Source organism: Papio anubis, chromosome 2 (genome assembly GCF_008728515.1).
Source record: "Papio anubis isolate 15944 chromosome 2, Panubis1.0, whole genome shotgun sequence".
NCBI lineage: Eukaryota > Metazoa > Chordata > Mammalia > Primates > Cercopithecidae > Papio > Papio anubis.
Window position 1 is genome coordinate 142,431,193 of NC_044977.1, and position 12,292 is coordinate 142,443,484.

A 12,292-nucleotide genomic window follows, 5' to 3' on the forward strand; every position below is an offset into this window, starting at 1 on the left:
CAGCCTTAAATTATTTTTTAATGTTTTTTTTTTTAGCCTGTCACTCAGGCTAGAGTGCAGTGGCATGATCATGGCCTCCACCTGCCAGGCTCAATGAATCCTCCTGCCTCAGCCTCCAAGTAGTTGGGACTAGAGTCATGTGTCACCATGCTTGGCTGATTTTTCTATTTTTTGTAAAGACAGGGTCTTACTATGTTATCTAGGCTGGTCTTGAACTCTGGGCTCAAGTGATCCTCCTGCTTTGGCTTCCCAAAGTGCTGGGATTACAGGTGTGAGCCACTGCACCTAGCCTTGTCTATTCATTGTTGAAATATTCCATTTATTTCAGGGCAAAGGACACTACTTCACTTAGAGTGCAGGAGAAAGAAAATCAAGGGCTCTGGCACCTCCATTCACACAACAAATTTATGAATTGCTGAATATGTGCTAGGTTAGGTACTCCTTAGTACCTAGACTTGAATCAGATTCTTTTCTTGGTTCAAGTAACTTGTAGTCCAAAGCATAGAAAAATAAAGAAATGTACTCCATTAAGCAAAATGAAGTTGGCAACTCCCATAACAGAAGTTTCTGGACAGTCTGAAGACCAACCTTGAGGTGTGTGTGTGTGCATACAGAGGTCTCTAAGGGAGAGGGGCACTCATCTTTACCCTTTGTTTCCTGTCTCTTCCTTTTAAGTCCTCTTACCCATAGTAAGCAATTTCCTCTAACTTTATGGTAACTGGTTTAGAAAAATGGCCTTTTGTGAAAACTCATCAAAAGTTATTTCAGTTCTTCATCTATAAAATAATGAGAGCAGATTTCATGATGATTACAATTGCTTTTAATCTAAAATAATGAATCCCTGCAAAGCCCTGGATAAAGAATTGATGCCTCTTAGCCACATTCAAATTCCCTCATCAAAGAGCTCAGGCAAGTGAATCGGTCCTAATAGCCCAACATCTCTGAACTTCAGAACATCATTACCCCGGAACATCATTACCTGGGTCACCGTTTAGTATTTAGCATGTACTACCTTGTATTCGCCTGTGATATGTGAGCTCCTGGTAGGCAGTAATGGAGTCTGACTCAGTCTTCATCCTTGTGCCTGCAGGTGGTGTTCTAAGGCAATGATTGCTCAAAGTGGCTGGTTTTCGACATCACTTGGTGAACTTTAAAAAATGAAATGACTGGCAGGGCGCGGTGGCTCATGCCTGTAATCCCAGCAGTTTGGGAGGCCGAGGCGGGTGGACCACCCGACGTCTGGAGTTCGAGACCAGTCTGCCCAATGTGGTGAAACCCTGTCTCTACTAAAAATACAAAAACTAGCCAGGCGTGGTGGTGGGTGCCCATAATCCCAGCTACTCGGGAGGCTGAGGCATGAGAATCGCTTGAGCCTGGGAGGCAGAGCTCGCAGTGAGCTGAGATGGCTGTGCCACTGCACTCCAGCCTGGGTAACAGAGAGCAAGACTCCGTCTCAAACAAACAAACAAACAAACAAAAACAAAAAGACTGACCAAAAAACAGACTTACATATATCATGCCCAGATTTGTAGATTCAGTGGGTCTAGGTTGCAGCTCAGACATCTGTAATTTTAGAACATTCCCTAGGTAATTTTGATGATCAGCCATGTTTGAAAACAAATGGTCTAAACTGAATCGAAACCCTGTGTGTGTGTGTGTGTGTGTGTGTGTGTGTAGTTCCTGCAATGAGATCTTCAATGTCTATATGCCTTTCTTGCTTCTGCCTATTGAGTTTCAGGTGCCTGCCACAATCCCTGATCTTACAGAATTCTCCTTGTAGTGAGGTCAAAACTATAGCGTTTAACTCTTTGTGTTTTCAGTGCCTAGCCCCTCAGGGGCCAGCACACTGTAGTTGACCATTAATTACTTTATTGCTGACCTACATGGTGCAGCCTATTAGCTTGGCAGGGGCAGGAAGGAGACTTTCTGGCTTGGACTTCCCTGAGGCCCTTCTTATTGCACACAGTTATGTTGGCAGCCCCACAGGCCCTTGCTTCACCCTTGGTGACTTCAGAATTTCCTGTATGACTGACTCTCTTTCAAGTGTCCTTTTACAGACGGGGAAACTGAGACTTTGAAAATAACTGTCCCGGGACCCCTAAGCTAGTTTGTAGTGGAGTTGGAGTTTGAACACAAATCAACAGAATGGATCTGATGCCCTATTAGTGCCTGACTCATAAAACCAGTTAGTCTTAATATGACACGTAGAATAATAACACTTATTACCTTAACCCTGGGCAATAGGCTGACAAAATGATTACTCATATCAATTTTTTAAAAACTTGTTTTTTTTGATCAAAGGAAGTATTTGTAGAAAAGATGAGTTGTTATTCATTCAACCTTTTGCCCCCCGCCTCCTAAAACACACACAATCTTTGTTATATTACCTCTGAATTCAGGTTTTAATTTAACATACTTAAGAGAACCCTAACCAAGATGACAGTCTCAAAAGATCAGTCACAAGCAACTCAAGCAAGTCAGCAAAAAAAGACGACAAATAACCAATACTTATGATACATCAATCATTCTTTTTTCCTTATACATCTTAAAAATTGGTCTTAGTTTCTCATTTTAAATGTGCTTTCCTCCTTTGATTTATGTAAAACGTCCAAATATATAAATATCTTTATATACAAATAAGTAGTATGGCAGTACATGTGACTTTATACATTTTACATTTGTAATAAAAAAAATCATGAAAAGTTTGCTTTGAACCTGTTGGCAAATTCTAAAAAGAAACTAATTTGAAAGATTTATAAATCAAATTTGTTAAGTGGCCAAACTAATTTTATTTGAAAATAACAAAATTCTAACTCGAGCAAAGCTGGTTGGAAAGAAGGAATAACTGCCTTCTCTAAGCTTTGTCAGCTAGGAAGCAGATAGGAATTAACAATCCCAAGAAGAGAAGTTTTATGAAAAGAAATTGTAGTCATCATGCTGTAGAGTTTGAGCAGCTTATCTCAGAGGTTTAAACGGGTCCATCTCCCTAGAAGGTAGAAAAGGTGAATTAGCTATGATGTCATGATTTATGTAAATTATTGCTTTCCCCCTCCTTCTTCCCATCCCCATCACCTGCCTTCCTCCTGGCTCCTATTGGTTGCCTATCGAATTCCTACACTTTTTTGGCTTTGTTTCAGAGCTTCAATCTGTCATCCACCTGTGTGGAGGGTATAGGAATGGAAGCTTCATTTTGTTTTGCATCATGTATTTATTTATTTAGTCCTCAAGGAAGTTACATGTTATTTATTTATTTATTTTTGCTTTATTTTGTTTTTAATTTTTAAAAATTTCAATAGCTTTTGGGGTACAAGTGGTTGTTGGTTCAGTGGATGATGAATTAGGTACTGATGAATTATAAAATTGCAGTGCACCCATCACATAAGGAGAATACATTGTATACAATATGCATCATTTATTTTAAAAAATAATTTGGTAAGAGGTGCTGAGAGACCAAGTGCTACATGGAAAGCCACCACTAACAAGTAGGAGAGCTGGGATTTGAACCAGGGAGGCAGAACCCAGAGACTGTGTTAAAGGAAACTCGAAGCTATGCTACCTCACTGACTTTCATAAGGTTAGTAAATAACATTCAGTGCCATTTACTGAGCCTTCTAAGGATTCAAATGAATTCATGCTTGTCACCCTGTACTAGGCACTCCATTGACAACTGTAGGATTAGGTATTAATAGCCACATTTTACAGACAAGGAGAAGTTGAGGGCTACTGACTGGGCCAAGACCACACAGCTGACATTCAAACCAGGCCTCATAGCATGTATTTTAAGGCACATTCCCAACTACCACTTCATTTAAGGACTGTGCCAGGCTCAGGAAGCTCTCAGTAAATACTTTCTGCCTGAATGGATAGATGTTGATCTCATACTCTTTCCATAAAATAGGCAAGAGGCAGTTGGAATAACTGAGACTATGAGAAGTTAGTGAGCTTGCTGGAGTCACTCAGCTAGTAAGCTGTGGAACTAGGCTGAGAGCCCAAGTCTTTCCGCAATGTCCTACTGGGGCAGGAATGCTGACCAGTCCCATGAGAGGCCAGCTGCCCACGAGAAAAGAATCTTCAGCAGACTGACTTTAAAACTGCAGCTCTTGTGCACTGAAATATTTAGTAGTGAAATTTTGTGATGTCTAAAAATTACTTTCCAAGAGTCCAGAAAGAGAGAGGGTGAGGAAATATTAACAATTTTGTGAGCATGGGTGACAGTATATATGTGTTCATTGCACCATTCCTTCAACTTTATGTAGATTTGAAGTTTTCAAAATAAAAAGTTGGAGGAGGAGGAGGGAGAGAGACAGAGAGGAGAGATGAAGGGAGGGAGGAAGAAAGGAAGGAAAAAAAAAATAGACAATTCTGCTGGTGTACATTCACTTTCTGTGTCTCTGGTGCCCATGTACTGACAACCATGGAGTCCATTTACTGTCTTTCAACTATCAAGTGACTCAGCCATTAAGATCTCCAAAATATGGTGTCCAGATAAATGAAACTCGCTAAAAGGAACCAACGTACTGACACCTATGAATGTGTCTTTAAATTGAAAAATAATTCTCAGGTTTAGCAAAGTATTATCAACAGTTCAAAGAGTAATCATATTTTCTTTCTTTCTTTTCTTTTTTTTTTTTTTCAAAAAAAGTCTTGTTCTGTTATCCAGGGTGTAGGCAGTGGCAAGATCTCAGCTCATGCAGCCTCAGCATTGTGGGCTCAGCTGATGCTCCCAGCTCAGCCTCCTGAGTAGCTGGGACTTATGGGTGCAAACCACCACATCTGCTTAATTTTTTGTATTTTTAGTAGAGATGAGGTTTCACCATGTTGCCATGGTCAAGACCAGTTCAAGGCTGGTCTTGAACTCCTGGGCTCAAGTGATCCTCTTGCCTTGGCCTCCCAAAGTGCTGGGATTACAGGCATGAGCCACTGTGTCCAGCCAAAGTAATCATATTTTCAATAAATCTTGCAAAGAAAATTTACCACCCAGCCAAAATATGTAGAAACTGAAACTTCAGTATATAATTTAGCAAACATTCATTCACTTTGGATGAATTACAAGATTTAAATGCTCAATGTTCTCAGTCGCTATCATAAAAATAATTGTGGTGGATTGCTAGTTGGTAGTTTCTTTTCCTCTCTAGTACGTTTAAAGACCCAAACATTTAAATACAATACAGTAGAACTGAAAATTTGTAGAATAAAAGGCCGGGCGCGGTGGCTCAAGCCTGTAATCCCAGCACTTTGGGAGGCCGAGAAGGGCGGATCACGAGGTCAGGAGATCGAGACCATCCTGGCTAACACGGTGAAACCCCGTCTCTACTAAAAAATACAAAAAACTAGCCGGGCGAGGTGGCGGGCGCCTGTAGTCCCAGCTACTCGGGAGGCTAAGGCAGGAGAATGGCGTGAACCCGGGAGGCGGAGCTTGCTGTGAGATCCGGCCACTGCACTCCAGCCTGGGTGACAGAGCGAGACTCCGTCTCAAAAAAAAGAATTAAAAAAAAAAAAAAAAGAATAAAAATGAAATACACAGTGAAATTTACTTGTAATACATGCATTTTACTGCTGATTTGGGGGACTTATTTATATTTTTCATTTTTAAAAAGTAATATATAATTAGTAAAATTTTTTAATACTGTAGGCTAGATGAAAGGAAAAAAGTTAGTCTTCTTACCTAGAAATAACAATTATTTAACTTTTGGTTGGATTTCCTTCGTTTTATTTTCTATTCACAGAATTTTGTTTTCTCCTACTTATATAATTGTATATTATGTACAATTTTTGTATCCTGCTAATAACAGTATCTCATAAGGATTTTCAATATTACTGCAGTTTTGGGGGAAACATTCTTTTAAGATAGGGAGAATAAAATAATAAAAAGAGATACTGTGACAGGATATATAAGAAATTAGGTAACCTTACCTAGGCGAGGAGACTGGAGGGAACTGGGTGGATAGAAGACAAAGGCCGGAGGGAGACTTTCCAACTGAATAGCTTTATATATTTCTCTGTATTTTATATATATATATATATAAAAATATATAAATAGCTTTATATATTTCTTTATATATTTCTCTGCATGTATACATGCACATATTTAGTTTTTGAGTTATATACATGTAATGCTTATTTAAAATAAATTTATTTATTCATTTATTTATTAAGACAGGGTCTCGCTCTGTCGCACAGACTGGAGTGCAGTGCTGCGATCTCGGCTCACTGCAACCTCTGCCTCCCAGGTTCAAGTGATTCTCGTGCCTCAGCCTCCTGAGTAGCTGGGGCTACAAGCATGTGCCACTATGCCTGGCCTTCTTATTTAAATTTTAAATAAAATAATTTGAGTCATTTAAAGTTTTACCATAACATTACGTTACGTGAATAGACCTTTATTTACATATATTTGCATAATCCCCCAATTAGGGAACTCTCAAGTTTTATTTTATTTTTTTCTTCATACATCAATCTGTGCTTTTAATAACTTTATGTAAGTGTGTGAATAATTGCCTAATTTGATTTGGATATTAGTTGAAATAATCAGACTGTGTTACTGTCTGCAAGTCTGTTTTTATTTTCAGTATTTTGTTGTTGGTATTTTACAATGTTATTTAGAGACTAAAGCCTGAGTGATTTCCCTTTTTTCTTCCCATATAAGAACCACCTCTTTTTCTGTATCAGAAATCATATCAAATCTAGGTTTTGCACTGGTATGTTCTGTTCATCTGAGGAAGTGAGAACATGCCAGCCCAGACCATGATGTACTATTGCTGACATTGTACCCATATGACAAATGCTCATTTCAGGTGGATCTTCATATAAACATCATTGTAAATGTTTATATATAGTCAGAGTCCTTTGTCTCCAGAACTGTGGTCAACTGGATGTGAGGCTGAAAATTATAGCCAACTTCAGCCTGGGTGTCTTACTGTGCTCTGGGTTCCAGTAATGCAATGTGTCTGTCTCCATGAGCTGACAGACTGGGCTGACTGGACTTCCCAACCTGGGCTGGTTTTCTGGAGGTGGTCACACTTGCCCCCTCATTCCCTCAGTGCTGGTGGCCTGACCTGGCCTCCCTCGTGCTGAGAAGAAACAGCAAAAGCCTTAACTTACCCCACAGCAGCCACAACACTGGCAGTCGCCACAGAGGGTCCCCAGGAGGCCATTGACCACCTGGATGGCGCAGAGAACCATCTGGATTCCTCCTACGACCAGCAGGATGGAGAAGAGGGTCAAATTCCAGGGAATCACTTTGTCAGGCTCTTTGCACTCTTCCCACAAGGCTTTATCATTGAGATAATCCCTGTTGGTGATATTGGGGACAAAGGAAACATTTGTAAAAAGTGTGCAATTGCCTCGACTAGAAAGTTACCATAATGATGTTTCTTATGCGTTACTTTCCATCCAAAACTAGCTTCAGGAGAAAATACTCTGTACTAACAATTTAAATACCACAAAACTTACAGTTTTTATTGAGTACACCCTGTGTGTCAGATCCTGTTCTAATCAATTCACACATACTCACTCGTTTATTCCCCATAGAAACCTCTGGTTCCCTTTTTCGGTTTCACAAATAGGGAAGCAGAGGCACAGAGAGGCTAAGTTACTTTCTCCCAGGTCACACAACTGTGAGAACAATTTTCGTTAGCTGTCCAAAAAGACGGGCAAATTCACCATCTATGATGGGAACAGGAAAATGAAGACATTCCAGTGGTAGAATTTCACAAATGTTCACAGCTTTATCCTAGCTATCGTTGTTAGAGAGACCGTTTTGACTTTTGACAGATGACTTGTCAAGTGTAGTGGCCATCTGAAGTCATGTAAAGTACAAATGTGTCATGTAGCTAAAGGGAAGAGCCTGATTTCAAGTCTTAATTTTAACTAAATTGTGAATTTGACTCACTATATTTTTGTTAACATGTAGGAATCTCTCATACACAAAGATGTAATTAGTTTTCTTCAAAAGGAACAAATATCTGTTGCCTTAATACATATTTTACATAAAATGTGAATTAGGAGAAACTGCAATATATTTATATTTTTATTATATAGAGAAAGAGTTTATTGCAATATAAAGGGCATTGTGGCCGGGTGCAGTGACTTGCACCTGTAATCCCAGCACTTTGGGAGGCCAAGGTGGGCAGATCACCTGAAGTCAGGAGTTCGAGACCAGCCTGGCCAACTTGGCAAAGCCCTGTCTCTACTAAAAATACAAAAAATAGCTGGGCCTTGTGGTGGGCACCTGTAATCCCAGCTACTTAGGAGACTGAGGCTGGAGAATTGCTTGAACCCGGGAGGTGGAGGTTGCAGTGAGCCGAGATCATGCCATTGCACTCCAGCCTGGGCAACAAGAACGAAACTCCATCTCAAAAAATAAAAGTAAAGGGCACTGTGCCTTGAAGGATAAATGTGAAGTATACTATTTTGAGGCAAAAATGAGTAAAGTGGGTAAAATGTTGTGGATTATTATGACTCTTCACATTCTTAGAGGTTCAAATTGGTCTCTTTGTTTCCTCCATCCTTTCAGAGCCTTAATGAAAAACTCTTTATCTATCTACTGAATTAATGTTGATGTTATTGTTTTTAGATCTTTATAACATTCATGGAAAAGGAAGGAATGAACATTTTGCTCTTGATTTCAAAATAAAACATTGTTTATAGAATTGATTCATCTTTCCATAAGAGTACAGGTACTAGTAGCTTGCTAGCTATGTGCCTTGTGCACTTACCTGTAAAATGGGAGTTACATTATCATATCATAGGGTTATTGTTAAGACTACGTGAGTTAGTATGAGTAAAGTGCTTGGATCAGTGCTTAGCATATAGTAAGTGCTCAGTAAATGCTAGTATTGTCATTATTTTACTTAATCTAAGCAGTCTTATCTACTGGAAAGAGCTGCTATTTTGGAGTCAGATGAACTGGATTTGAACCCAAGCATTCCCGTTAATAGCTATGTATTCCTCATGCAAGTTACTTACCTCCTTTAGCATCAGTTTCTTTCTTTTTCTTTTTTTTTTTTTTTAAAAAAAAAAAAAGACATGGACGTTTCACTATACTGCCTAGGCTGGTCTCAAACTCCTGAGGTTAGTCCTCCCACCTGGGTCTCCCAAAGTGTGGTGATTACAGGTGTGAGTCACCACGCCCAGCCAATATCAGTTTGTGTGAGTGTGTGTGTGTGTGTGTGTGTGTGTTTTTAAATCTATATAACGGACTAAGAACCACATCACAATTGTGAGAATTCACTGAGATGATACTATACCTTCTGCATAGTTGTGTGAGATTGTCGTTTTTTTTTTTTTGAAATGGAGTTTCATTCTTGTTGCCCAGGCTGGAGTGCAATGGCACGATCTCGGCTCACTGCAACCTCTGCCACCCGGGTTCAAGCGGTTCTCCTGCTTCAGTTTCCTGAGTAGCTGGGATCACAGGCACACACCACCATGCCCGGCTAATTTTGTATTTTTGGCAGAGGCGGGGTTTCTCCGTGTTGGTGAGGCTGGTCTCGAACTCCCAACCTCAGGTGATCCTCCCAAAGTGTTGGGATTACAGGCGTGAGCCACAGCGCCTGGCCAAGACTGCTCTTTTCAGTACTTTTTTTTTTCTCATTAAACTTTGCTTTAAAGGGTCTCAAAATTCTGTGGCAGATTTTTGGTCAAGTTGTTTCCATTAAAAAGTACTGGTTTTAGAAACTAATAACTTAGCCAGGCGTGGGGGCACACACCTGTAATCCCACCTACTTGGGAGGCTGAGGTGGGAGAATCGCTTGAACCCAAAAGACAAAGGGTGCAGTGAGCTGAGATTGCACCACGTCCAGCCTGGGTGACAGTGAGACCCCATCTCAAAAACAAACAAACAACCTAGTAACTTAAAACTGCTTCATGAAAAAAAAAAAAAAAAATCCCAAATGGTTCATAAAACATTCTCCTTTCCTTCTGAAGGTTTTAGGATGCATTGTTAACATTAACTAGCCTTTGACTATTAAACTTGAATGGCCAAATGAGACAGACGGTTCTGAGGTCATTCTTCTACCACTGATTAAGACTGTGGTGGCAGGTATTAGGGATAATATTCACTTAGTCTTCTGTGCTTTCTGGGAAGACTTGGTGATCTTGCCAAGCCTTCTGGTCAGCAACCTTCTTGTTCACTGTTTTGATGACACCCACAGCGATTGTTTGTCTCATATCAAAAACAGCAACATGACCCAGAGGAGGATAGTCAGAGGAGCTCTCAACACAAATGGGCTTCCCAGGAACCGCATTAATGACGGCAGCATCACCAGATTTCAAGAATTTAGGGTCTGCTTCTTGCCAGAATGGTGATCAATCTTTTCCTTCAGCTCAGCAAACTTGGAAACAATGTGACTTGTGTGACAAGCAGCAGAAGGGCGTAGCTAGCACTGATTTGGCCTGGGTGGTGCTTCATTTTAGCAGTGAAGCCAGGTGCTCCCATTGGTGGGTCATTTTTGCTGTTACCAGCAATGTTGCCACTACAAAAATCTTTGACAGATGCGTTCTTAACACTGAAACCCCCATTTTCCCCAGGAAGAGCTTGCAGCATGGTGCATTTTAACAGACCTTAGTTGTAACATTGACTAGAGCAAAGGTGACCACCATGCTGGGTTTGAGAACACTAGTTTCCACTTAGCACATAGGTACCAACATCACCAACTTTGTAGACATCTGGAGGGGCAAGATGCAAGGGCTTGTCAGTTGGATGAGTTGGTGGTAGGACACAGTCCAGACTTTCAAGCAGCATGGTTCCATTGGCATTGCCATCTTCATGGGTGACTTTACATCCCTTGAACCAAGGCATGTTACTACTTGGCTCTAGCATATTGTCACCATTCCAACTGGAAATTGATACAGATGCTGCTGTGCTGGGGTTGTAGCCAATTTTCTTAATGAAAGAGCTAACTTTCTTAATGATTTTCTTGTGTCTCTTCTGACTGTAGAGTGGCTCGGTGGAATTCATTTTGTTAACATCAACAATTGGTTGTTTCATCCCCAGCAGGTAAGCAAGAAGGGCATGTTCATGGGTCTGCCCATAGAGATATCAGCTTCAGATTCACCAACACCAGCAGCAACAATCAGGATAGCACAGTCAGCCTGAGATGTGCCTGTAATCATGTTTCTGATAAAGTCTCTGTCCTGACCATCAATGACTCATGCAGTATTTGCTGGTCTCAAACTTTCACAGGGTGATGTGTCACACTCACACTCATCTTACCATTTATTCAAGACCCAAGCATACCTGAAGGAGCGCTTTCCCTTCTTAGCATCAAATTCATCGATGATTCTTTGGTAGATTATACCACATTTGTCGATCAGTTGGCAAGTAGCAGTGGACTTACCTGAACCTACGTGTCCAATAATGACAATATTGATATGAGTCTTTTTCTTTCCCATTTTGGCTTTGATTTAGGGGTAGTTTTCATGACACCTGTGTTCTGGTGGCAAACCCAATGTGAAAATGCCTTTTTTTTTTTTTCAACATGAAACACCCGCCTTTCTGTTCTGCATTTTTCCATTTAGTCCTTTCTATCTTTACAATTTTAAAACATGGTAATTATAAAAGATTATAAAGATACAATATTTTCCAGGCACACTTGATGAAGAAAAGATTCTGAGGTGAAAGAATTGGCAATCCTGAGTCCCGGGCCTCTTTGGAGAGCCTGAACAGCAGTGGGATGACAGCACCTCCTGGTGGTAGGATTTGTGAAACGTTTATGGGGGAAAGTAGAAGCAAGGATTGAATTTGGGTGGCTGGAGAAATCACGAGTCCCTCTCCTGCTGCAGGCTCACCCCTCACAAAACACCACATGGCCACACTCAGGCCCTTCTTCTCTCCCCTCAAACTCTCCGGTTCTGGCGGTCTTTGAGACTCTGGCAAAAAAGGCTGTGTTCACGTTCAGTTTGATCATTGTGTCCAACTCCCCAAACCCAGGGAGAGAGGGGTCCTGAGTTTTTCATGGACCTGGCAGTGAAGCAAGGAGAGCAGAAGCAGTTTAGATGCACTTAACTGATGTTTTAAAGCATCCAATTATTATGCAGGTGTTTCCACCAGAGCTGTAGTAATACCATCAACATGGGAGCAGAAAGCCACAAATTTCACAGAACTCTCTTCTCAGCTGAGGACAGGAACCAGGGGGTCCGAATATGAATGCTTTGCTGGTCTGCTCTGTCTGATGAATTCAGATGCCACCTCCTCTGGAAGAAGCTCCACGATGCTTCTGCCCTCAGCCTGGGTTTGGTTTCCTTCTGTGCTCCCCAGCGCTCTGTGTTTCGTCCCTGTTGTACAGAGCCCCTGGAC

General features: G+C 40.9%; 1 protein-coding gene across 1 annotated transcript in view; it reads right to left on the bottom strand.

The window, feature by feature from the left end:
* Positions 1–2,378: 2,378 nt before the first annotated feature.
* Positions 2,379–12,292, bottom strand: part of TM4SF4 (transmembrane 4 L six family member 4) — a 29,999-nt gene continuing 20,085 nt past the window's right edge. The window contains exons 4-5 of the mRNA XM_003894968.3: positions 7,099–7,288; positions 2,379–2,986 (exon numbers count right to left, since the gene is read on the bottom strand). Coding sequence (XP_003895017.1) covers positions 2,969–2,986; positions 7,099–7,288 — 208 coding nt within the window. The 3' untranslated portion in view covers positions 2,379–2,968. The remainder of the gene's footprint in view (positions 2,987–7,098; positions 7,289–12,292) is intronic.